The 24,786-nt window shown below is 41.1% G+C and overlaps 1 protein-coding gene across 3 annotated transcripts in view; it reads right to left on the reverse strand.

Annotated features, from left to right (window-relative positions):
* Nucleotides 1–24,786, reverse strand: part of fig4a (FIG4 phosphoinositide 5-phosphatase a) — a 118,548-nt gene that overhangs the window by 85,279 nt on the left and 8,483 nt on the right. For 2 of the 3 annotated variants that reach the window (XM_062044642.1, XM_062044641.1), the window contains exons 4-10: nucleotides 21,528–21,651; nucleotides 15,274–15,430; nucleotides 15,131–15,181; nucleotides 14,867–15,030; nucleotides 14,617–14,745; nucleotides 3,978–4,078; nucleotides 2,706–2,868 (exon numbers count right to left, since the gene is read on the reverse strand). In XM_062044642.1, the coding sequence (XP_061900626.1) occupies nucleotides 2,706–2,868; nucleotides 3,978–4,078; nucleotides 14,617–14,745; nucleotides 14,867–15,030; nucleotides 15,131–15,181; nucleotides 15,274–15,430; nucleotides 21,528–21,651 (889 nt within the window). The remainder of the gene's footprint in view (nucleotides 1–2,705; nucleotides 2,869–3,977; nucleotides 4,079–14,616; nucleotides 14,746–14,866; nucleotides 15,031–15,130; nucleotides 15,182–15,273; nucleotides 15,431–21,527; nucleotides 21,652–24,786) is intronic. The other variant, XM_062044643.1, reaches the window with a different exon arrangement.

Genomic DNA, 24,786 nt, shown 5'->3' on the forward strand with positions numbered 1-24,786 from the left:
ACAGCCACCAAAACAAAACAACGTAGCAGACTGGACATACGCAACACACTTCGGGTGTCTTTGTCTCCCATTACCCCCAGTTGGGACCGTCTCGTTGCAGAGAAACAAGCTCAGGGCTCCCATTGATTAAGCGTTACGGTGAGTTAAAAATCTCATGCACTTTATATTTGTTTTTAATGTTGTATCTGCATCTTATTTTGAAGGCATGTAAACGTTACCATAGCAACGAAAATCAGACCGCGTTTGGGCAGAGGGAGGTGAGGGAGAGGAGGAGCTTGTGAGTCGACTCGGGCACACAAACATGCAGGAGGTTTATCTGACGGTTCAAACTGACAACTTTATTTCAGCTGTTGAAAAATAACATTCATAATGAAAGTAGTGTGGAATTGCTAATTCTTGTCATTTATATATTTTTCCACGTGATTTTTTTATTTATGTAATGGGCAGAGAGGAAATTACCAGAGACGTTGATGTTATACTGATGTTGTTGGCGCAATGTGCTAATAAAGGTCCATATGAGTACACAGTGGATTCACGTTTATTATTTTACTTTTTTCACGGGCCGCGGGACAAATTATCAAGCGTTGACCGGTCCGCAGCTACAAAAAGGTTGGGGACCACTGATGTACGGTATAAACACGGATTAATCAAACAATTTATTTTGTCCGAAATGCTCTACCTTGTTACCTAAAAGGCAACGCGAGTTGCTATACACCCGGTCAGTGATCACATCAATGCATACATCAATGCAAAGATGAGTAGAGACTTTCACTCAGTTCACACTTTTCTGGTGTGAACTGTGAAAAATATTGCTTTAAAATAATCCCAGATGTTAAAGTTAATGTAATTACGCACACAAGTAGTGAATTGTGATGTGAATTATATTTATATAGCGCTTTTCTCCAGAAACTCAAAGCGCATTTACATAGTGAAACCCAATATCTAAGTTACATTTAAACCAGTGTGGGTGGCACTGGGAGCAGGTGGGTAAAGTGTCTTGCCCAAGGACACAACGGCAGTGACTAGGATGGCGGAAGCAGGGTAGTTTGCATTTTTTAAATCAGATTATCCATCCATCCATCCATTTTCTACCGCTTATTCCCTTCGGGGTCGCGGGGGGCGCTGGAGCATATCTCAGCTACAATCGGGCGGAAGGCGGGGTACACCCCGGACAAGTCGCCACCTCATCGCAGGGCCAACACAGATAGACAGACAACATTCACACACTAGGGCCAAATTAGTGTTGCCAATCAACCTATCCCCAGGTGCATGTCTTTGGAGGTGGGAGGAAGCCGGAGTACCCGGAGGGAACCCACGCAGTCACGGGGAGAACATGCAAACTCCACACAGAAAGATCCCGAGCCCGGGATTGAACTCACGACTACTCAGGACCTTCGTATTGTGAGGCAGACGCACTAACCCCTCTGCCACCGTGCTGCCCTAAATCAGATTAACCACAGTAAATTGTTTGACAGCATTTTTTTTACATATTTGTGTTGCTCCTTACCTCAGCTATACTTCAAATGTACTCACTTAAAACATTTTTACATTTTATTTACACTTTTTGTCCCTGGCTTTTCACTCAGTCCCATTGTCGTAAAAAATGTGAAATATTCCACAAGTCACGTGGTCCCCAGAGCCTTTGTAGGCCATAGGAAGGTCAAAAGTAAGTTTACCCGTTTTTTGTCTGTATATTCCATGATGTTCAACTGTGATAATAGGGGTTAAAATATCAGCACAGTCATGTTGTGTAAATTAATCAGGTTTTTTGGTAAATCAATATACAGTATGTGGTTTGTGTCATCATGCTAGCAATTAGGATGAATGCCATGTAAATATATGACATGTATTTGCAAGTTCTATGCTAAAAAACTCACTACTGTTACTTTCAGTCCTGTTACTCAAATAAGTCACCTTCACCATATGACATTTGTACAATTAAACATAATGTTGCCTTAGATGACATTATATGTATGTACTGTATTACCATATTTAGTGTTGAAAATCGAAATTTAAGCGTTTCAAGAAGCAAATGGTGAATTTGGTGGAATGGCCCTTGAATAAAAAAATAAGGAATCATAAATAAAAAGACTTGAGTGTGGATATTTGAAGGACAGACAAGGAAAAACTACATCTGTGCACACTGTTATATTGTAACAAGTAATGCCAGATAAGGACAGTTTTCAAAGTAGACCTGGCCTTATGAGGTAAATTGACACACACAGAGATTATTTAGTGACAAGCTTGCTGTTATCATTGCATGAAAAGGGGAAAACAGGGGACAGGCAGATTAATATCATACACATGTATTGTACGTAGAACCTTCACGCCGGCGTCCGCACACAACAAAAACAGTCCCCAGTCTCATGATTCTAGAGGACCTCTTCAGCTGCCTGTTGCCTTGGTTTTATGCAAAATGTGGCTACTAGATGACAATGTTCTCCCGATCAGCATGTGGTTGAGAAGAACAACCCCTGATCAAAGGTATTCTATTGCTTTGAAATAAAATGTATATATAATATTCTTCTGTGACTATTAACAATGCTGTTTGGAATTCAATGGATGGCTCACTCGATATATACCAGTTCTTTAGGTACAATGCACACAAGTCTCTCTTTACAAAAATAATAATGATCAGTAAGGAGTAATTATTACACCTAGGGCTTAGAGGCAATGCAAAATAATACATAAAACGTATATCTTACATCGTATTGGGGGTTTGGGCATCATGGTGGATATGTCCTGGGACCAGTAAAGCGGGACCGAACCCCGCACTTGGACGTATGAGGAGTAACTTCCTGCTGTGAATGACATAACTGAGGCATCATGGACGATCTGCTCCGTCTCCACTTCATTAGCCACATCCCCCTTCACACAAAGAAACACAAAAAGACAAGTCAGTGACCGCCTGAGGTAGCCCCAGATATTATTATTGGGCCACTTTCTTCCGTGGTTTGCAACCATGTCACATAATATTCATAGGATCATTGCCGCCATTATTGAGAAGCCCTGAAGGTTCTAAAAAAATGGGAATTTTGGGATGCCATCAGCTGATTTGACATGATTTGACATGATGGAAAAGCAGCAGTAAAAAAGATTGCTTTTCTACACACAATCACATGTTAGAAGGAACAAATAATTCCCATACTAATTGTCTGTTCCTGGGTCAAACTGTTTTAGTAGCTCTTAACAGCCAAACAAGTGTAAAAATAATTGTACATTTAAAAAAAAAAAAAAAACAATTCAAAAAAGATTTTAGCAGAATTGTTGGGTTTTTAAAAAAATACATTGCGATGAAAGTAGTGAATGTTGTTACGGTATTTTTATAGGTTACATATCTATCATTTCCTGCTCCCTGGTCATGATCATCATCATTGTTTTTCCCTTTGCTCTAAGTGGTAACCTTTTATGGCGGAATCACCCCAAAAATGAGGTGTCAGAAATAAATACAAAAACAAACACAAAAACAATACATTGTGATGGAAGTAGTCTTTGTGTGTTACTATGTTATCTCTAAATCTGAATTTGCTGGAGCAATGTAGCTATCGATGATGGCATAGCACAAATACAAAAAAATAAACACTTAGTCTCGTGCGACATGCAGGCGTCTCACATATTGTCATGTTTAAGGTTAGCTTGACCTCCATGTTTTTGTGCCACTTAAGAGGTTCTGCTGCACTTACTGCAGGTATAGATAAGAATTGAAACAGACCTTGGAAAAAAAGCGTCATACTGAGAAGTGTCCTTCTTTTAAGGTAATAAAAGCCCAAGTTAAACTAAACAACAACGTATGACTGAAATAGTGTGTTGGGAGCTCAACAAAAGCACCATAACATCCCTGTTTGTTACAAAAGCAGCTCCCTCCTCCTACACAAGGACACTGATGCATACTAAAGGAAGAGCCAACAGGTCAAATTAACCCCCTACCAAGCCTGCAAGTGTTTATTTTTCCTCCGTTGCCCCAGCAACTGCTGTACCTCGCAGTTGGCTCCTCTTTTGAGGAAGCGGGTCCCGGCAAATTTGCTGGAGCGCCTTGCAAAGAGGGTGATGTGGACCGGGCGGCCATAGATTAGGAGCTCTGTGGTTGCCAGGATTAAGGAGGGAAAATGTAAAGCGGACAACAGCGTGACACGGACAGGTGTTGGTAAACACACCTGCATTTAGTCAATATATAAACCAATTACCAATGGAAGTGACCATAACATTTTCCTCTAGTCCATATGTGTTTACTTTTGTGGTTTTTCTTTTCATTCTTTAATGTTTCCTCATTGTTGTCAATATTTTTTTCCCTTATGCTTTCTCTGCGCCTTTTTGTGCTTCTCGGAAATAATGGCTAGAGACAATCTGTTTCCAGAAATTATCGAAGGGTAGTCTTTGTCAGTGAAGGAGATGAAAGTGAGACATTTTAATCTGCCTCATCAAAAATAATTACATTTCTTATTCATCTTGAAGCATAGTAATTGGTGGATTTTTGTCACTGTGCTCCCTTTAAAAGTTGTGATGTGTAATTGTCTTATAAACCACATCCACAGTGCTTATACAGTAGCTGTTTTAGGAGGAATATCACTAGTATTTAGACAGTATTGAATCAAAAGCTCAGGAAAAAGCTACTTTGGTAAAGACTTTAATCAAAACAAACAAAATGTTTTGTATGCAGATGTCAGATCCGTACACAACGAGAAGCGCCGCGGCTCAAGTGATTAACAATGCAGAGCGTTGCTGCTTTTCTCCCTGCGGATAACTGATGCGAGATGAAGATTATGCAAGCAGCCGTGTTTACAAACCTAATAGTTGGTGTTTAATTGCCATCTTGCTTTTCGACAAACAAAACGCAAATTATTTTTCCCAGCGGTCAGACGGTGAATTGCGGGGGGGTATCAACGAGCCCCGATGGAGAGCATGTGTCAACAAGGTTTGGAGTAGATTGAGGCTTGGAGCAATACAGGACAATGTTTGAAATGGCATGTGTTAACAACAGTTGTCTTGCCTGAGTAGGGAAATAATCGCATACGGTATGAATATAAAAAGCATTTAGCAAGAATGGCAGACTACTAATGTTCCACAATAGTTCTGTTGGGAAGGGTAGTGTCATTATACTATCATACTGTGTGGGTGGTCTTAGACTTAGACAAACTTTAATGATCCACAAGGGAAATTGTCTTATTTTCATGCCAGAGCCTTCTCCTCGAAACTCCGCCCTGATCGAGGCTACCCCAAATATAACTTAGAACTTTACGCTACATTTTAAAATTAGAAATGGCATGTATATGTACTGGATCCGGTGCCCACCACTAGTGACAAAGCATAATCGTAATGTAAGACATTTTCATTTTGTAAATGTAGTTAAACCGGATGTATGCTTTCATTATGAAGCCATAAAAGTGTGTGATTGGTTTCAGAAAGTGTCTTGACATGTTTTGACGTTGGAAAGTCTCCTTTCGACCTCCTGCCGACCATCTTTCATTTCTGTTGAGCTTTTATGTCATTTTACGTACTTAATCAGTCACAGTAACAATGTAAATGGTATGTTATCACTGCACCTTAATCGTAATCTAAACACGGAAGGTAAACACCAACCACCTGAACTACGCGTGCAGCAGGCGTTTGCTGCAGGGATGTCGCCTCTTCTCACGGCAAAAAATTGGCCTTTCTTGTCGGGAGAACAACTTGCCATGGCTTTGAACCTGAATATTTCCATAAGGTAGACGACTTTCCTACACCTTAACCATGTAAAGAAATATTGGCTGACGTAACTTAGACTTCCTTTACAATAACAATACGTAACAATGGCAAACTTTGTCACAATCTTCTGACATTCCAAACAACTTGTTTACATCAAGGCAAAATTGTTGTTATACAACAACCAGAGGCCCAAGAACGAATTGCTCTCTTCTAAAGAACATAGATTAGTCAAGAGACAGACAGTTAGATTACCTGATCAGAGAAATGTAATCCACATTCCTTAGAAGAATACAATGCCCAGGGCAAATCTAGCTAATCTCAAACAGGCAATGGTCAGGGGCCGTACTTATCAAGCTTCTTAGAATTACTCCTAAGAAGTCTGCTAAGAGTTGACTTAAGAGTAAATAAATTCTTCGCTGAAAGCTGCACTTAAAAGTTAGTTATCAAGCGCCTTACTCACACTTTCAGCGAAGTGTAGGACTGAATCTTAAGTGTCACACTCAGAGCTGAATTACGACATTACTATGTGCCGTAAACGGAATTTTAGGTGACGTCATTTCTGTGTCCATAGAAATGACCAATCACGGAAGGGAATCCGTTGTCTAAGAATAAAGAAATATCTTGGAAATATTTAAGTGGACAATGGGAGTGTATATTTTGACAATAAACTACAAAATAATACAAAACAAACTAGTCCCCGCCGGCACTCACGCTACCGCTCCCTCTCTTCTATCGCCCACACACTCACTGACGTCACTCACCTCACGGCCGCACACATACGCTACTGTCATAACATTTTCTTTCCAATTCATTAATTAGGCAACTAATTTGAAACTGGTGTGGGTGGCTCTATATATACTAGCCCACTGCAGACACATGCAGAAATCAACAAGGAATCGAAAAGTATTAAATCTGTGACAAAAATAATATCCGCTCTGTCTAAACAATACCGTTTGATCAGCTGCTCGTCATAAAAAAAAAAAAAAAAATATTGTTCCGTTCCCTGAACGTTCGCGCACGTCTCTCTCGCCTCAGTGCCATCCCCTGCTGGCAACTCCTAACCACTTAAGACACCTCTGAAGGTCTCTTAAATATCGTGGAGAGTACGAGTGATTCTTAGACTTAAGAACATTGATAAAAAGCTTTTATTCTTAAGTTTGAGAGTAGGACTAAATTTCGCAAATTCTCAGGACTTAAGTGTAAAATGGCACTCTAAGAAGCTTGATAAGTACGGCCCCAGATCTTTAAGTAATAAATCATTTTAAATTAATAATTGTATTTCCTATTACAATTTCAATTGTATGTTTTAACTGAGACATGGTTTCACATAAACAGAGCAAATGCAGTTCTGTATGAAACAAGCCCACCTCACGTTAACTATTTTTTTGAGACACGACAATACCAGAGGGGTGGGTGTTGGTGCGATGTTCAGGGAAAATATCTGCACCCACAAATTATTTGGGGTTTTTTCATCATTTGAGTAATGGAGGTAAAACAATCATCCTTATTTTATATTACTATTTACAAACTATCACAAAATTCTAATTTATGATTGTATGGAATTACTTTCAGTTGTGTGCACTGACTTTGACTCTTTTATATCACAGGGGACTTAAATATGCATTTGGGTGTAGCCAATGACAGGCATGCTAAATAACTCAGTGCTGTCCTTGAAATGTTTAGTCTAACTAAGCATGTAAATGAGCCCACCCACAGCAGAGGCCACACTCTTGATTTGATCATTACTAAGGGTCTTGCTATTTCAAACTAGAATGTGTTTTCTTTGACTTGTCTGTTAGACCCAAACCAGCGGTTGCGTCTGCGGTTGTTAGGGAGGTGCTCATAAATGACAGCATATGGACACAGTTTGTGGAAATTATTAGGTTTGAAAACACCCCTTATGCTAACGTTGATGATCCGTTGAACTCATATACATCAAGTGTTGTAGATGTTTTGGACATCATTTCTCCTGTTAAGGCTAAAATGTTTAAAAGTATGCAAAAGGCGCTATTGAGTGGGATAAAGACGATCTGGGCACAGACAAAAAGGGAGTGCCGCGGGGCCTACTGGAAATGGCGCAAATCTAAGCTCCAAACTCATTATGAGATTTACAAAGAAAAGTGAAATGTGTTCAACCAGACTTTGCGTAGAACAAAGGAAAAATATTTTTCTGAAATCATCATTAACTTTAGTAACAACTCTTGTGTCCTTTTTGCTGCGGTAAACATATTAACAAACCCTCCAATTTCACTTCCAATAGAACTATTTTCTACATCTAAATGCGATGAGTTTGCAAAATTCATTCATGATAAAGTTCAAGGCATTAAAAATACAATAATTCCTGTGAAACAAATAGCTACTCTGCAGCCAGCTAGTCAATGAGAGCTGGCACATTTCACTCTGGTGACTGGAAAAACAGTTGAAGAGATCATCCACAGTCTGAGTCCATCAACATGCTGCCTTGATGAGCTACCCACTAAAGTCTCAGTCTAGGTTCTGCTGGACCTGAGCGCTGTCTTTGACACAGTTGACCACACTATCTTAATACAGAGGTTAGAAAACTGGGTGGGAATATCTGGTTCTGCTCTTAACTGGTTCAAGTCGTATCTCGATCACAGGACATACTTTGTTGAAATTGGTAACTGTGCGTCTGAGCAAATGGCTATGACCCGTGGGGTTCCTCAGGGCTCAATTCTGAGACCTCTATAGTTCAACTTGTACATGCTGCCACTAGGTCGGCTAATACACAGCTTCAATGTGTCCTACCACAACTACGCAGATGCCACTCAGACCTACAAGTCACTGACGGCAGGTGAACGTCTGTTTGTTGATTCACTTTGTTGCTGCATGCAACAGATCAGTGTGTGGATGAAAAACAATTTTCTTCAGCTAAACTCACACAAAACTGATATCATTGTCTTTGGCCCACAGAAGCGAAGAGAAAATATTATTAGTCACCTTGAGACTAATAATGTCTTGCTCAAGGACACAACAAACGTGACGAGGTTGGTAGAAGGTGGGATTGAACCAGGAACCCTCAGGTTGCTGGCACGGCCACTCTCCCAACCTCGCCACACCGTCCCGTGTAGATCAGTGGTCCCCAACCACCGGGCCACGGCCCGGTACCGGTCCGTGGACCAATTGGTACCGGGCCACACAAGAAATATATATATATATATATATTTATTTTTATTAAATCAAGATAAAAAACACAACATATACATTATATATCAATATAGATCAATACAGTCTGCAGGGATATAGTCCGTAAGCACACGTGATTGTATTTCTTTATGACAAAAAAAACCCAAAAAAAAACCCATTTGCTTCAATGAGTAAAATACGGACACTGTATTGCGCCAGCGCACAAGAGAGCAGTGTGCCTGTTGGTGATCTAGCTTGCACTGCCGGTGATGTGGATTGTGTGGGCGCGCGTGTGGGTGTGGGAGAAAAAAAAAGCTGGCTCAGAAAAACAATGACAAAGTGGAAAGAGAGCAAAGAGCTCCGAGAAGATGATAGAAGCCCCTTTTCTAACTTTGTTCAGTGTTTCACTATGGGATATCGCCTTGGGAAGGTGCAATGACACAACATCTGTCAGGATGACAGACAGGCCCGTCTGTGCGCGGGCCGTGCCCCTCCATATAACACAGCGAACCCGTCCCTCCAAATCATTCTCACTTTCTTTACGTGAGGGATCTATACCAAGCTCCTTCAGCTGGTCCAAGCTAACAGTGGATAGCTGTTTACTGTTCTAAGACGAGCCATCCGGGTAAAGTCGCGAATGCGGTCATCTACATCAGCTACGGACAGCTTATTATTGTGTTATTGTATTGTTTTGTTCACTGGTCTCGGCGCAGCGGCCGTGTCGTGACGAGCTGTTTCCTTTCAAGTACTCGGTATTAATTCATCAGTGCAGTTAGCCAAGTGTAACGTTACACCCGAAAGATTTTGTGTTAAGGCGGCTTTGTCGTTCCAGCTAGCATTTCCTTGCTAACCGGACAAATTTGTGGAACGCTGTTAACGCGTTGCGGCAAACAGACTCTCTTGTGCTAAACTAACTCGGGCTAACTCTCCGCAGTAGCGACTGAGCCAATCTTCCTGCATGATGTCAGCGGCTTCGGTGTCCACCAAAGGACAGTGCACTAAAGCTAAGAGGCTGCATCCTATTTGTGTCCTGCGTCATGCGGGCCCACGTCTCAGGCAAGGACCCTTACCCAATGTGCAAAGCCTGCATGGGCACTAAACATGTTCAGACATCCCTGGCAGACCCCCAGTCATGCCATAACTGTGCATCACTGCCGGAAAAGCTACTGGAAAGAAGCCTCAGAGTGGCTGTGTAAGATGGTCAGGACCCATGTTTCCCCGGACCCTCACCTAAGACCACAGATGTCGCCCATCCTCCGCAAGCTACTATGAACTGGGCGGACATGAAGGACAATGATCTTTCGGGCATGTCACCACTCTTTCAGGACCTCCTCGAGGTGGACCCGGGAGCTAAGGATGAAGATGGCGACACCAATTTTGAGCTCCTCAATATGGATGAGATGGAGGAGGTGGAGGGAGATGACCCCACCTTTCCTGTTGACTATCCAGGCACCCCAGGAGACAGCCATCAGTATGATGTTTGTAAGTGGGCTGCTTCTAAGATAGGCATCCAGTGGCCTGACATCCAGGATGCAGAAGGGCTCCCCGTAGTCCAGCCGCCGTACCAGCATGTATGAGGAGATGAGCCGTTATTGGATTACAAGAGCAAGCTTCCCACTAAGGGCTGCTCTGAATTGGAGATTCACAAGATTGGTGAGTTGGAGCTTCACTCTAACTGTCGGTCCATGTCTCCATCTCCTCTAATATTAGTTTCAGGGCCACAGTTGATTCAGTGTCACCCATTACTATCACCCGTGTTAAAAATAATAGTTTGTGCAACCGCAGCCATGCCAAGAACTGAGGGCGATTTGAAACCAAAACAAATAAAGTGTCATTGTCCCGCTTGGCCGCAAGGCGAAGCTCATGCTCCACCTGTGGCAGAGTTGTGTATATAGAGAGTATGGCCAACCCGGTTTCAGGTGCTCTCCTCAATGATTGACTCAGTAAAACAAAGATAATGCTATTTAGTAACAGCAGAAGAAAAAGTCAAACACAAATACAAATACACAAAGTAGACATAGAAAGATTAAAAGAAATCAAATGTTGGATGTAATAATAAATGATAATGGATCAATAACGTTTGTTATTTGTCAAAAAGCACAGTGATTCCAACCCAAAGCTAATGTAAATTTTGTCAAAATGAGGATAATAAGTTATTTTTTGGTCATTCTGTGTATTTTTTTAAACTTTTATTGCACCGTCAGGTGCATGCTATGCTGGTCACTAAACACTGCATGAATGTAGCAGCAGAGTGCATCAAATACGGCTGCAAAATTATACTTTGACGAAATAAAAGCACATTCTACTGTAAGTTTATGTGTTTACAACTATATTTTGGACTTTTTATTTTGGTTAATTTTGTGGGGAAAATGTAACGTCAGAACAACAACAATTGCATGCTTCCGGACACAGCCGCACACGTCCTTGGTAGCAAAGATGGCGCCTCTCTCTATACATGGCTCTGACATGTGGCACACAGTTGCCTTCTGTTGTAAGAGGTGATGCCAGAGAGGTTTAAAGTAGAGATATCCGATAATATCGGCCTGCCGATATTATCGGCCGATATATGCGTTAAAATGTAATATCGGAAATTATCGGTATCGTTTTTTTTTATTATCGGTATCGTTTTTTTTTTTGTTTTTTTTATTAAATCAACATAAAAAACACAAGATACACTTACAATTAGTGCACCAACCCAAAAAACCTCCCTCCCCATTTACACCCATTCACACAAAAGGGTTGTTTCTTTCTGTTATTAATATTCTGGTTCCTACATTATATATCAATATATATCAATACAGTCTGCAAGGGATACAGTCCGTAAGCACACATGATTGTGCGTGCTGCTGGTCCACTACTAAACTTTAACAGTTAATTTTACTAATTTTCATTCATTACTAGTTTCTATGTAACTGTTTTTATATTGTTGTACTTTCTTTTTTATTCAAGAAAATGTTTTTAATTTATTTATCTTATTTTACTATTTTTTTTAAAAAGTACCTTATCTTCACCATACCTGGTTGTCCAAATTAGGCATAATAATGTGTTAATTCCACGACTGCATATATCGGTTGATATCAGTATCGGTTGATATCGGTATCGGTAATTAAAGAGTTGGACAATATCGGAATATCGGATATCGGCAAAAAGCCATTATCGGACATCCCTAGTTTAAAGGTCCATGCTTTCAACAGAGTGTTTACTTTAGAAGTACTAGAGGGGTGGGCACATGTTTTACAAGCCGAAATTACACCTCTTTTGAGCAAATAGGTGATCAGAGCCGTTCCGCAAGAAGTGAAACATCAGAGCTTCTACTCTAGTTACTTCCTAGTTCCAAAGAAAGGAGAAGCTTCGGGAGGTTAAACAAACATCTACAATAGGTACAATTTCAGAATGTTGACACACAAAGTTCTATGCCGTTTCATTCAGATAGGCGATTGATTCACAAAAATTGACTTGTCAAATGCATACTTCCGCATTTTGATTTACCCCACGCACAGGATGTTTTTGAGATTTGCCCACTAAGACATAGTTTTCGGGTATCAAACAATCAATGCAAAGACTATATTTTGCTGTACATACATTGTATATGTGACAATAAAAATCTCCTTCTTCTGCTTCTATTCCATTCGAGCTGTCTTTAGCACTGAGGCTGTTCATCAAGTGTGCGGATATGTTCGCGCACAAAGTCAGGCCGTCATTGATTCCACGTCGGTGATAAATCACCTCGGGGATTTCGGTTTCACAATAAACTGGACAAAGAGCCAGGTGGAACCAACACAGTGTATAAAGAATCTGGGTCTCAACATAAACTCCCTGTCTTATTGTGTTATGCTGTCAGACGAAAGGTTAACGTGTCTTAAATAATGTCTCTCCCAATTTGTCGGGGAAAGGTTGTGTCGTTTCGACAATGCCTGCGCCTACTTGGCCTGATGGCATCAGTGATATCTGCAGTGCATCTGTGGCTTTAGATGATGAGGGATTTTCAGCGCTTAGTTGCAGCACTGTGTGTGTGTGTGTCTGCTTCGTCATCTTGCACGTAGGGTGGTGGCAGTGACAGCCCTGCGACCGTGGACTGACATCACTCACATTGCACCAAACATCCCGCTAGGGTATCGGGACAGTGTCGTTCAGGGTTACCAACGGATGCATCCCTGTCAGCCTGGGGAGCGACGTTGATGGCCAGAACTGTGAGTGGTTCTTGGAGTCTGGAATTGGCTAAGCTTCACATACAGTAAATGTATTGGAGCTTGTGGCTGTTTTTCTGGCTCTACAGCATATTTTGCTGTATCTCATGGTTCAGCATGTTTTGGTAAAATACGGACAACACGACTATGATGGCGTATATCAATTGCCACACAGTGGCGTGTCGCTACGCTTATAAAGGCTGGCACAGTGGGTGCTGTAATGGATCAGCACGAGGCTCCTGCCTCTTAAGGCGACTCATGTTCCATTTTAAAAAAAGCAGTTTTCCTGAACCAGTGCAATTCTACTGGCAGCCCGGGGGCCAATTCTGGCCTGGGAATGACACCATAACCGCCCCACAAAGATATTTGCCGCAAATTCCTAAAAACACTAGAGTGCTCTTGTTGTTTAGAGGAACATGAACCATTTGTATCGACATTTCATTGATCATTTTATGTACATTTTAACCTTGCTGGCAAACAAAGAACACTGTGGCCAAATTTGTGATTTAACTGAGGCGTTCCTCAAAATATCTCTTGAAGTCCTCTTCTTTTTGTCAGTTACAATTTTTTTTTCGTCATGTCATTTGTGTAACTAAGGTGACGTTGTAGCTTGTTTACTTCAGATGCAGTCAGTAGTCATTAGTTCAACTTCTTTAGTTACACTAGTAGAGTTCCTCAAGCTTCCATTTTAGGTCCGGTCATCATTTCAGCTATTCAACTGGTGGCCTGTGAGTTCAGTTTAAAATATTTGTGAGAGTCGAGACTCACATTTTTAAAAAAAACACTAGAGTGCTGTCATAGAGATGATCTTTGACTAGCTTTTATAAAGAAGGTCCTTAAAAACAGCAGAGCGCTCCACTAACGCTGACCAAATAAATACACCAAAATCAAATGACAACTGTAGAGAACCCCCTGGATCTCCAGAATATACAAAATAAGACTAACAGGGAAGGGAGAAGTCCGGACCTCTGGTCCTTAGCATTCTGGAAATGTGGCCCCCCAAAAAAATGTGTTTAATATCCCTGCTCTATACTGTATGCCTATAATTGTTTCTTAATGTGCAAAATTGAATTAAAAATGTGTTTGATAATGTTAAGAGACATATTATAGAGTTTAAAGTATAATATATAGAAGACAATATAACATACATCCATAAACGTGGATGCATATGCAAAAGTGCAATATATTTATCTGTACAGTAATCTATTTATTTATATCTGCACCTTGTTGATTTTTTATCCTGCACTACCATGAGCTAATGCAACGAAATGTTGTTCTTATCTGTACTGTAGAGTTCAAATTTGAATGACAATAAATAGGAAGTCTAAGTCTAAGTCTATATAGGCATTTTTAGGGCTTTCTATGGAGGCATTTGTTATTCATCATTCAAGGCATGGGCCTTGCAATTTAACCTCTGCGAATGATGAGGATCGATTGTATTTGACGAACAGTAGGCTCTTCATTGGCAAGGCTCTATTTCTCTGCACAGTGTTTTTGCATAATCCTGTGAACTAACTATTAAAAAACAGGTTTTAAATCATAGCTGCTCAGTAAGCACTACACGTAAGCAGTATTAAACAAAGGTGATGTGTTCAAAGGATACTGGACTGTCCACAAAAGCCGTGGATTATATACATGAGCCAGTCGTGATGCACGATGTCCTTGACGCGCTCCAGCAACTTCCCGTTCCACACATACTTGTAGTATGGCTCGTTGCGGAGGCCGTAAATCACTGTGGCAGAAGACACAGATAGACCTTACTTTTTTTTTCTTACACAACTGCTGAAATAACCTTTGAAGCTCCAATGTGCTTTATCTACCTACATAGAAGAGGAGCTTCCACTTCTACCTACCTTGCGTCGGCAGCCCTTCGTCTTCAAATATGTCAAAGCTGTCCAGTTTGCCCCGCTGATTCGCTTCATCTTCGGCGGACGAGGCTGCCGACGACCATAACTCGTAAGGCCTCTGCAACAGAGTAAGGTTGTGTTGCAGCGAGTGGCTCAGGTCGTAGCTGTAGCTGTGGGGGTGCAACAACAATGTTGTTTTAAACTATTAATTCAAGATGTTTTACATTGTATTAAGCTAAAAGACAGAAAGGACAACAGTAAGCATCTTACCTGAAGTAAAAGTTACTCGACAGGTCCACGTTTTGAAAAATTCGCACATATCTGGGAAAACATTTTGAAGAGGCCTCAGGTAAATCACATGATCTGTTTCATGTGTGACATACTGTATGACAAGACTGAGGAGAAGATTCTACCTGGCTTCATCAGGATGCGTGACTCGAACAGAGTCATTAGGAATGTAGATCATGCTGATGTCCTCAATTTTGTATATGGAATGGCCCCCGATGTCGGCCATCTTCCTGCGTTTGGTGATCAAAATTATGTAGTAGCCCTCGAGGAAACGTACAAAGCCTGTCAGAGGAAAATAAACTCAAAGCTTTGAATCATTACTACTACACCTCCACAGCACATTTAGAAGAATCCAACCTATTACTTTGACTGGGCTTTTTAAGTTTGGTCTAAAGCTCTTTACTGGTCATACTCAGAAAACACGGGGAAAAATAATAAAAGGTGCACAATAAAAGGTGTTGTGACTCAGTGACTTTAGCCACAAGCAGTCCAGGGCCAAGAAATAGCACAAGGGCACAGACAGCAAAAGGGGGAGATACAAATGTCAGAATGTGTCTGTGTCAGAAGCCCATCTAGTTAAAGGGTCAAAAATGATGTATGCTACAAAAAAAAGTAGTATCTGAACTTACAAGCATAATTGGTTCAACGACCGAGCTCATGACTCAAAACACTAGTATCTGAAATTAGCCCCGCACATTGAAATTCATTTAAATCAGTTTAATCTGTGCATGTGCCCCGTTATCACCACAATTTGACGTTACCTTTTAAAAAAATTAATTCATTTTAAGAAAAAAAAAAAAAAATAGCGTGTACTACATACAACTACAGTAGTTTTATGAAATAATGTAATAATATTGTACTGATTAATTGGTGTACCCTTCGGGCTGTTTCTCCGTTGAGTAACAATAAGAGCTGTGTTCAGTGTTTATGCTAAACAGATATTTTTGGGTGACAAACCTGGGAGGTCAGAGTGGACAGTAACCGACATGTACAGTTTGTCTCCCCAGTGAGCAAGTTGCTCACTCATCCAGTTTGTAGAGTGACAACTTGGCCTGGACCGGTAACAAATTTTGCTGCACGATATATTGACCAATAAACGATATTATTATCAACATTATTTTGAGACCAAATGAATTAGTAAGGATAATACATAATAATAATTCGAGTACAGCCTTTCAAATGCAATGAACTTGTATTTCTTGTATATTTTAACATTGTAATTGTAAATAAATGTAACCTTCTAAATATCCAGGTTATAGAGCTGCGATTTGGCTGCCTCTACACAGTTGGTCATATGTTTGCTGGTTTGTTTTTCTGATTCAGTGGGTGTCGTCTGCATCTTCTTCTTACTAATAACTTTGACAGTTCTAGTGGTTAGAGGGCAGAATTGGGTCGATCTCCGGCTGTGGGTTGCGTACAATTACTACCAGCGTCAGGAATGCTTGTAAATCAAATGTATGCTCGCATGATAAAAAAAACAAGAAAATGCTGGTGTCAAGATACTCGTAAGTTAGGGTACTTGTAAGTTGAGGAACCACAATCATTTATCTTATCTTACTAGACTGTATTTTCCTCAAACAGTGGCATGTCCTGTAACAGACACTGTGCCCAAATCTTATTCAGCATCCACAGAGAGAAATTAAACCATATAGCTTTGTAAAACTAAAGTTAATTGATTTTCTTATTCTTATTTATTTAAATTACATATATTTAAAAATTAAATTTAAGGAAAGAAAATACAAAACAAATGTGGCAAAACATATATGGCATCTGTGAAGCTGTTATTTATTCGTAATTGTTTTAATAACGGTTATTATTTTTCATTATTTCATTAAATTAAAGAATAAAATTAAACCATGTGGCAAATAAATATGGCATCTGTAAATCTAAGGATTTTGGGGAAGTTTTAAATGAAAAGTGATGGGGCTGTATCTATAATATACAGGGGTACTTCAACTTACAAGTACGAGATACTACAAGATACGAGCTGTGTCTTGTTTTTTTGTTGTGCTTTAAATTGTGAGCATAATTTGAGTCACGAGCCTCCCCGCTATCAGTCGTAGTAGTAATTGCCCTACAACCACAGGAACTGAGAAAGCTAGTGAGAAGCCGAAAAATCGGACGACTGAATCGGAGAAACAAACTATAAAAAACATCTCCTGTCGGTTAGCCCAGGTTTTTTTTTTAACCTTTTGGATCTCAGGGCCCAACTTTTCCACTACAGTGGGGTCTGGAGACCACTTAAATATTAACACTAACTTGAATTGAATCGTATCCAATACTTATATCTAACCTACTAACAGTTTGCAACCTGGTCAAATGATATGAAACCATGTGTTAATCACAAATACTTTTGTCTAATACATAAACCTTGGGCTTAAGTCAGACTGATTTGAAAAATAAATACTAACCAAATATACAAACCCCGTTTCCATATGAGTTGGGAAATTGTGTTAGATGTAAATATAAACGGAATACAATGATATGCAAATCATTCTCAACCCATATTCAGTTGAATATGCTACAAAGACAACATATTTGATGTTCAAACTGATAAACTTTTTTTTTTTGGAAATAATCATTAACTTTAGAATTTGATGCCAGCAACACGTGACAAAGAAGTTGGGAAAGGTGGCAATAAATACTGATAAAGTTGAGGAATGCTCATCAAACACTTATTTGGAACATCCCACAGGTGAACAAGCAAATTGGGAACAGGTGGGTGCCATGATTGGGTATAAAAGTAGATTCCATGAAATGCTCAGTCATTCACAAACAAGGATGGGACGAGGGTCACCACTTTGTCAACAAATGCGTGAGCAAATTGTTGAACAGTTTAAGAAAAACCTTTCTCAACCAGCTATCGCAAGGAATTTAGGGATTTCACCATCTACGGTCCATAATATCATCAAAGGGTTCAGAGAATCTGGAGAAATCACTGTACGTAAGCAGCTAAGCCTGTGACCTTCGATCCCTCAGGCTGTACTGCATCAACAAGCGACATCAGTGTGTAAAGGATATCACCACATGGGCTCAGGAACACTTCAGAAACCCACTGTCAGTAACTACAGTTGGTCGCTACATCTGTAAGTGCAAGTTAAAACTCTCCTATGCAAGGCGAAAACCGTTTATCAACAACACCCAGAAACGCCGTCGGATTCGCTGGGCCTGAGCTCATCTAAGATGGACTGATACAAAGTCGAAAAGTGTTCTGTGGTCTGACGAGTCCACATTTCAAATTGTTTTTGGAAACTGTGGACGTTGTGTCCTCCGGACCAAAGAGGAAAAGAACCATCCGGATTGTTATAGGCGCAAAGTTGAAAAGCCAGCATCTGTGATGGTATGGGCGTGTATTGGTGCCCAAGACATGGGTAACTTACACATCTGTGAAGGCGCCATTAATGCTGAAAGGTACATACAGGTTTTGAAGCAACATATGTTGCCATCCAAGCAACGTTACCATGGACGCCCCTGCTTATTTCAGCAAGACAATGCCAAGCCACGTGTTACATCAACGTGGCTTCATAGTAAAAGAGTGCGGGTACTAGACTGGCCTGCCTGTAGTCCAGACCTGTCTCCCATTGAAAATGTGTGGCGCATTATGAAGCCTAAAATACCACAACGGAGACCCCCGGACTGTTGAACAACTTAAGCTGTACATCAAGCAAGAAAGGGAAATAATTCCACCTCAGAAGCTTAAAAAATGTGTCTCCTCAGTTCCCAAACCTTTACTGAGTGTTGTTAAAAGGAAAGGCCATGTAACACAGTGGTGAACATGCCCTTTCCCAACTACTTTGGCACGTGTTGCAGCCATGAAATTCTAAGTTAATTATTATTTGCAAAAAATAAATAAAGTTTATGAGTTTGAACATCAAATATGTTGTCTTTGTAGTTCATTCAATTGAATATGGGTTGAAAAGGATTTGCAAATGATTGTATTCCGTTTATATTTACATCTAAGACAATTTCCCAACTCATATGGAAACGGGGTTTGTACTGAAGGTACCCATAAATAACTAACACAAATTAAATGTATATACCATTATGGTAAAATAAACTAAATCAATAATGAATAAGTTTCTTAACTAAACTGTCAATAAAATGAAAGTGCAAATGAAAATACAGCTTTACCACTTTAGTCATAATTTGTGCGCTGAAGAAACATACATGGCTTTAGCTGTAGACTTCTTCTGTTTGTTTGAGAATGACATTACTGTCATAAGTGGTGTAAAAGTGTAATACAATAGAGTACCACTGCAGCCCACATGGACCACAGTTGAGAAACAGATATTTTTTAGCGTCCTTGTAGGGGGCGCTCGAGGCCCAACAATGGGCCCTGCCCTGTGGTTAAGAAACACTTGGTCAGCCGACCCGACGAGTCAGCCCAATGGTAGCACCGTCAGTCCACATCACACAAGCTGCAGCCAGCCTCCCCGGCATGCAGCCAAAAACGCACATGTATCCTTGAAAATATTGAGAAGCTGCCGATGCTGTGTTTGACGTGTTTCAGTTCGTTCTGTCTCGTCCTGACTCTGCAAATTAAACGATTGAGCCTTACACTTGGTACACATACAAAGCTTGCCGTCATCTCAGACCTCTCCGGTCCGTCACTCGAAGTTGTCTCTTTGCAACATGACCAACGATAACTGTTCCTATTGTAACACAGCAGAGAAGCAGCCTGTATGAGACACCTATAAAAGTCCACTTTACAAGGTAAATGCTGAACAACATAAAAACATTTTCATAAAACTACTACAGTTGTTTTTAGTTGTTGAAACAATATTTCTGATGAAAGTTTTTATTTTTTTTCCACGGCATGTTGCATGAGAAAATGGTCGTGTTTTGGGGGGCCAAGCACAGATTTAATTTATTTAAATTTAAGATACAAGTATTTTGAGTTACAAACTAATAAGTTAAGGTACCACTGTTGTAACACAATTTACACATTCATTACAAAATTGGATAACAAAAATGTTTGATTATAAATATTATCATTTTAAATTGCCAAATGAGGAAAAAAACTTACTCCCCATAAACACCTGATACTCGACAGTTACGTACATAAACTATAAGGAAATGTATTTGGCATTAGTTTGTTGTGGTTGTATTATGTCAGGGTTTATTACTACTGCCAAGGAAAAAAATATATATTTTGTTTTGCTTCTCCATTATATTCTTGTTTTTTGTTAACAGCTCAACCCTGGTGGAGGTCTGCTTTCTACTAAGTTCCATTCTAGTCTAATTAAGTCCCTTCTAAATTGGCTATGAATAAAACAGACCTGACTGGAGTTTGTGCAGCATTGTTGCAGAATAAAAATTGCATTCTTGGTATTCCCAATCAATGTGAACTAAAGTAAATTGTGGATATACCAAAAATTCTAATCATTGCAAATCTGCTTGCTTTCTGTGATTATCAACACTGCTATGAAGCTCTCAGAAGATTTTCCAATGAACATCCAAGGACCGAGCTTTTCTGAAAGGTCCAAACATTCTGTCATTGATAGCATGTAATCAGGATTGGCTTGTGTATTCAAAGACATGTTCCTGCGCTGTGTTAACAAATGTAGGTCACGACTTGATCATGAAACGGAGACATGAAGCAGACCCCTCTGCCCTGCTAATTACCTATAGAAACACTTCAATAAAAGGTGTAAGGTTGAGACATATGTTCCCTGAGATGAAGACCAAACACTTGACCTGATTTTTACAACTGAAATCACATCTTCTACACACAATAATCACAAGGACCAGTGTTTCCATCTTCCCATTTTTTTTGTGGCGATCCACCACAAATAGATCAGGCCATTTCTATTGAAGCGAGCTTGAGTTGCACAGGAACTAGTCAGATGTAGAGTTGGGCTTATTTAAGGAAGTGCTCTGCCTCTTTCTTTTACAGATATCACCTTAGCTATTCAATTTCACTACGCACATAGATTACAGTCCTAAACACTGGGGGCTTTTAATGAAATTGATTTTTTCGCACATAATCTTCAGTCTTCCTTTGGTGCCAAAATTTGTTTGAAAAAATACTGAATTGTTCCAAGACATATAAAGCACCCTCTTTTGAAATGGCTTTCTTAAATTGGCATGCTATTGAAGACAGTGGTATTGTATCCATTTCATTTTATATTTTAAATCTAAAAGGAGCAAAAGGAAGTTGCATTATGTAGCAACCTGCATTGATTTGCCACCTGGGTCTTTTATTGTATTGTCCCATCTCCAGTGTGTAATATGCAAAAAGCAGGTCAACACCTGCAGCTGGGCACCTAATGATGCTTTGTAGCATGAAGTACACGTTGCCATCTGTGTTAGCCAAATGATTTTTCCTTTGTTGTTGTTGTGCAAGAGCGTGACAAGCGAGTGAAGGGAGGGCACGTACCGACGATGCCAAAGGCTGACACAGCCTTAGACAGGCCCGAGGGACCCTTTTGGGCGATCTTTGTGCGGTTTCCCAAGTCCAGACGGCCCAGCAACTCACGCACCTCTTGCTGGTTGTATACATGCTAAAGACAAAATAGTAGATTTGAAGGACACAATAAATAGGATTTTGTAGAAAAATCATTAAAAAAGTGTGACAAATATATTGCATTTTCACTGGACTACTTTTCAGCAAAATGAAAATTCAATTGTGAGTCTTACTTTGCTTTGAAAATGCTCTCGCTGTACACCTATACATGTTTGTTTGTTTTTTGGTTTCTTTTTAGAAAATCTCTAAATTGTGCCATATTTCCAAAATACTTAGTGTACCAACATGATTTTTTCCTAAAATTAGCAAAAAAATAAAAAAAATTCAGGTGACCTCAAAAATATGTCCGTTTTAACATTTCTATGTTCACAATTAAATCCATCCATCCATCCATCTTCTTCCGCTTATCCGAGGTCGGGTCGCGGGGGCAGCAGCCTTAGCAGGGAAGCCCAGATTTCCTCTCCCCAGCCACTACGTCCAACTCTTCCCGGGGGATCCCGAGGCGTTCCCAGGCCAGCCGGGAGACATAGTCTTCCCAACGTGTCCTGGGTCTTCCCCGTGGCCTCCTACCGGTTGGACGTGCCCTAAACACTTCCCTAGGGAGGCGTTCGGGTGGCATCCTGACCAGATGCCCGAACCACCTCATTTGGCTCCTCTTGATATGGAGGAGCAGCGCTTTTACTTTGAGCTCCCCCCGGATGGCAGAGCTTCTCACCCTATCTCTAAGGAAGAGCCCTGCCACCCGGCGGAGGAAACTCATTTCGGCCGCTTGTACCCGTGATCTTGTCCTTTCGGTCATAACCCAAAGCTCATGACCATAGGTGAGGATGGGAACGTAGATCGACCGGTAAATTGAGAGCTTTGCCTTCCGGCTCAGCTCCTTCTTCACCACAACTGATCGATACAGCGTCCGCATTACTGAAGACGCCGCACCGATCCGCCTGTCGATCTCACGATGCACTCTTCCCTCACTCGTGAACAAGACTCCGAGGTACTTGAACTCCTCCACTTGGGGCAGGGTCTCCTCCCCAACCCGAAGATGGCACTCAACCCTTTTCCGGGCGAGAACCATGGACTCGGACTTGGAGGTGCTGATTCTCATCCCAGTCGCTTCACACTCGGCTGAGAACCGATCCAGTGAGAGCTGAAGATCCTGGCCAGATAAAGCCATCAGGACCACATCCTCTGCAAAAAGCAGAGACCTAATCCTGCAGCCAAAATAACGGATCCCCTCAACGCCTGACTGCGCCTAGAAATTCTGTCCATAAAAGTTATGAACAGAATCGGTGACAAAGGGCAGCCTTGGCAGTGTCCAACCCTCACTGGAAACGTGTCCGACTTACTGCGGGCAATGCGGACCAAGCTCTGACACTGATCGTACAGGGAGCGGACCCCCACAATCAGACAGTCTGATACCCCATACTCTCTGAGCACTCCCCACAGGACTTCCCGAGGGACACGGTCAAATGCCTTCTCCAAGTCCACAAAGCACATGTAGACTGGTTGGGCAAACTCCCATGCACCCTCAAGGACCCTGCCGAGAGTATAGAGCTGTTCCACAGTTCTACGACCAGGACGAAAACCATACTGTTCCTCCTGAATCCGAGGTTCGACTATCCGGCGTAGCCTCCTCTCCAGTACACCTGAATAAACCTTACCGGGAAGACTGAGGAGTGTGATCCCACGATAGTTGGAACACACCCTCCGGGTCCCCTTCTTAAAGAGAGGAATCACCACCCCTCTCTTCACCCGAGTGTCCAAAACATGAGGCCGCAAATCCGATGACACAACTACAAAGTTGATCATGGAACTGCGGCCTAAGGTGTCCTGGTGCCAAGTGCACTTATCAATCAATCAATGTTTATTTATATAGCCCTAAATCACAAGTGTCTCAAAGGGCTGTACAAGCCACAACGACATCCTCGGTACAGAGCCCACATACGGGCAAGGAAAACTTACCCCAGTGGGACGTCAATGTGAATGACTATGAGAAACCTTGGAGAGGACCGCATATGTGGGTAACTCCCCCCCCCCTCTAGGGGAGACCGAAAGCAATGGATGTCGAGTGGGTCTGACATAATATTGTGAAAGTCCAACACATCAGCGAAAGTCCAGTCCATGGTGGGGCCAGCAGGAACCATCCCGAGCGGAGACGGGTCAGCAGCGTAGAGATGTCCCCATCCGATGAACAGGCTAGCGGTCCACCCCGGAGCAGAGTAGAAAAGAAAAGAAAAGAAACGGCAGATCAACTGGTCTAAAAAGGGAGTCTATTTAAAGGCTAGAGTATACAAATGAGTTTTAAGATGAGACTTAAATGCTTCTACTGAGGTAGCATCTCTAACTTTTACCGGGAGGGCATTCCATAGTATTGGAGCCCGAATAGAAAACGCTCTATAGCCCGCAGACTTTTTTTGGGCTCTGTGAATCACTAATAAGCCGGAGTTCTTTGAACGCAGATTTCTTGCCGGGACATATGGTACAATACAATCGGCAAGATAGGCAGGAGCTTGACCGTGTAGTATTTTATACGTAAGTAGTAAAACCTTAAAGTCACATCTTAGGTGCACAGGAAGCCAGTGCAAGTGAGCCAGTATAGGCGTAATATGATCAAACTTTCTTGTTTTTGTCAAAAGTCTAGCAGCCGCATTTTGTACCATCTGTAATCTTTTAATGCTAGACATAGGGAGGCCCGAAAATAAAATGTTACAGTAATCGAGACGAGATGTAACGAACGCATGGATAAGGATCTCAGCATCGTTTGTGGACAAAATGGAACGAATTTTAGCGATATTACGGAGATGAAAGAAGGCCGTTTTAGTAACTCTCTTAATGTGTGACTCAAACGAGAGAGTTGGGTCGAAGATAATACCTAGATTCTTTACAGAGTCGCCTTGTTTAATTGTTTGGTTGTCAAATGTTAAGGTGGTATTATTAAATAGATGTCGGTGTTGAGCAGGACCGATAATCAGCATTTCCGTTTTCTTAGCGTTGAGTTGCAAAAAGTTAGCGGACATCCATTGTTTAATTTCATTAAGACACACCTCCAGCTGACTACAATCCGGCGTGTTGGTCAGCTTTAGGGGCATGTAGAGTTGGGTGTCATCCGCATAATAGTGAAAGCTAACACCGTATTTGCGTATGATGTCACCTAGCGGCAGCATGTAAATACTAA

The sequence above is a fragment of the Entelurus aequoreus genome, linkage group LG04 (assembly GCF_033978785.1).
Source record: "Entelurus aequoreus isolate RoL-2023_Sb linkage group LG04, RoL_Eaeq_v1.1, whole genome shotgun sequence".
NCBI lineage: Eukaryota > Metazoa > Chordata > Actinopteri > Syngnathiformes > Syngnathidae > Entelurus > Entelurus aequoreus.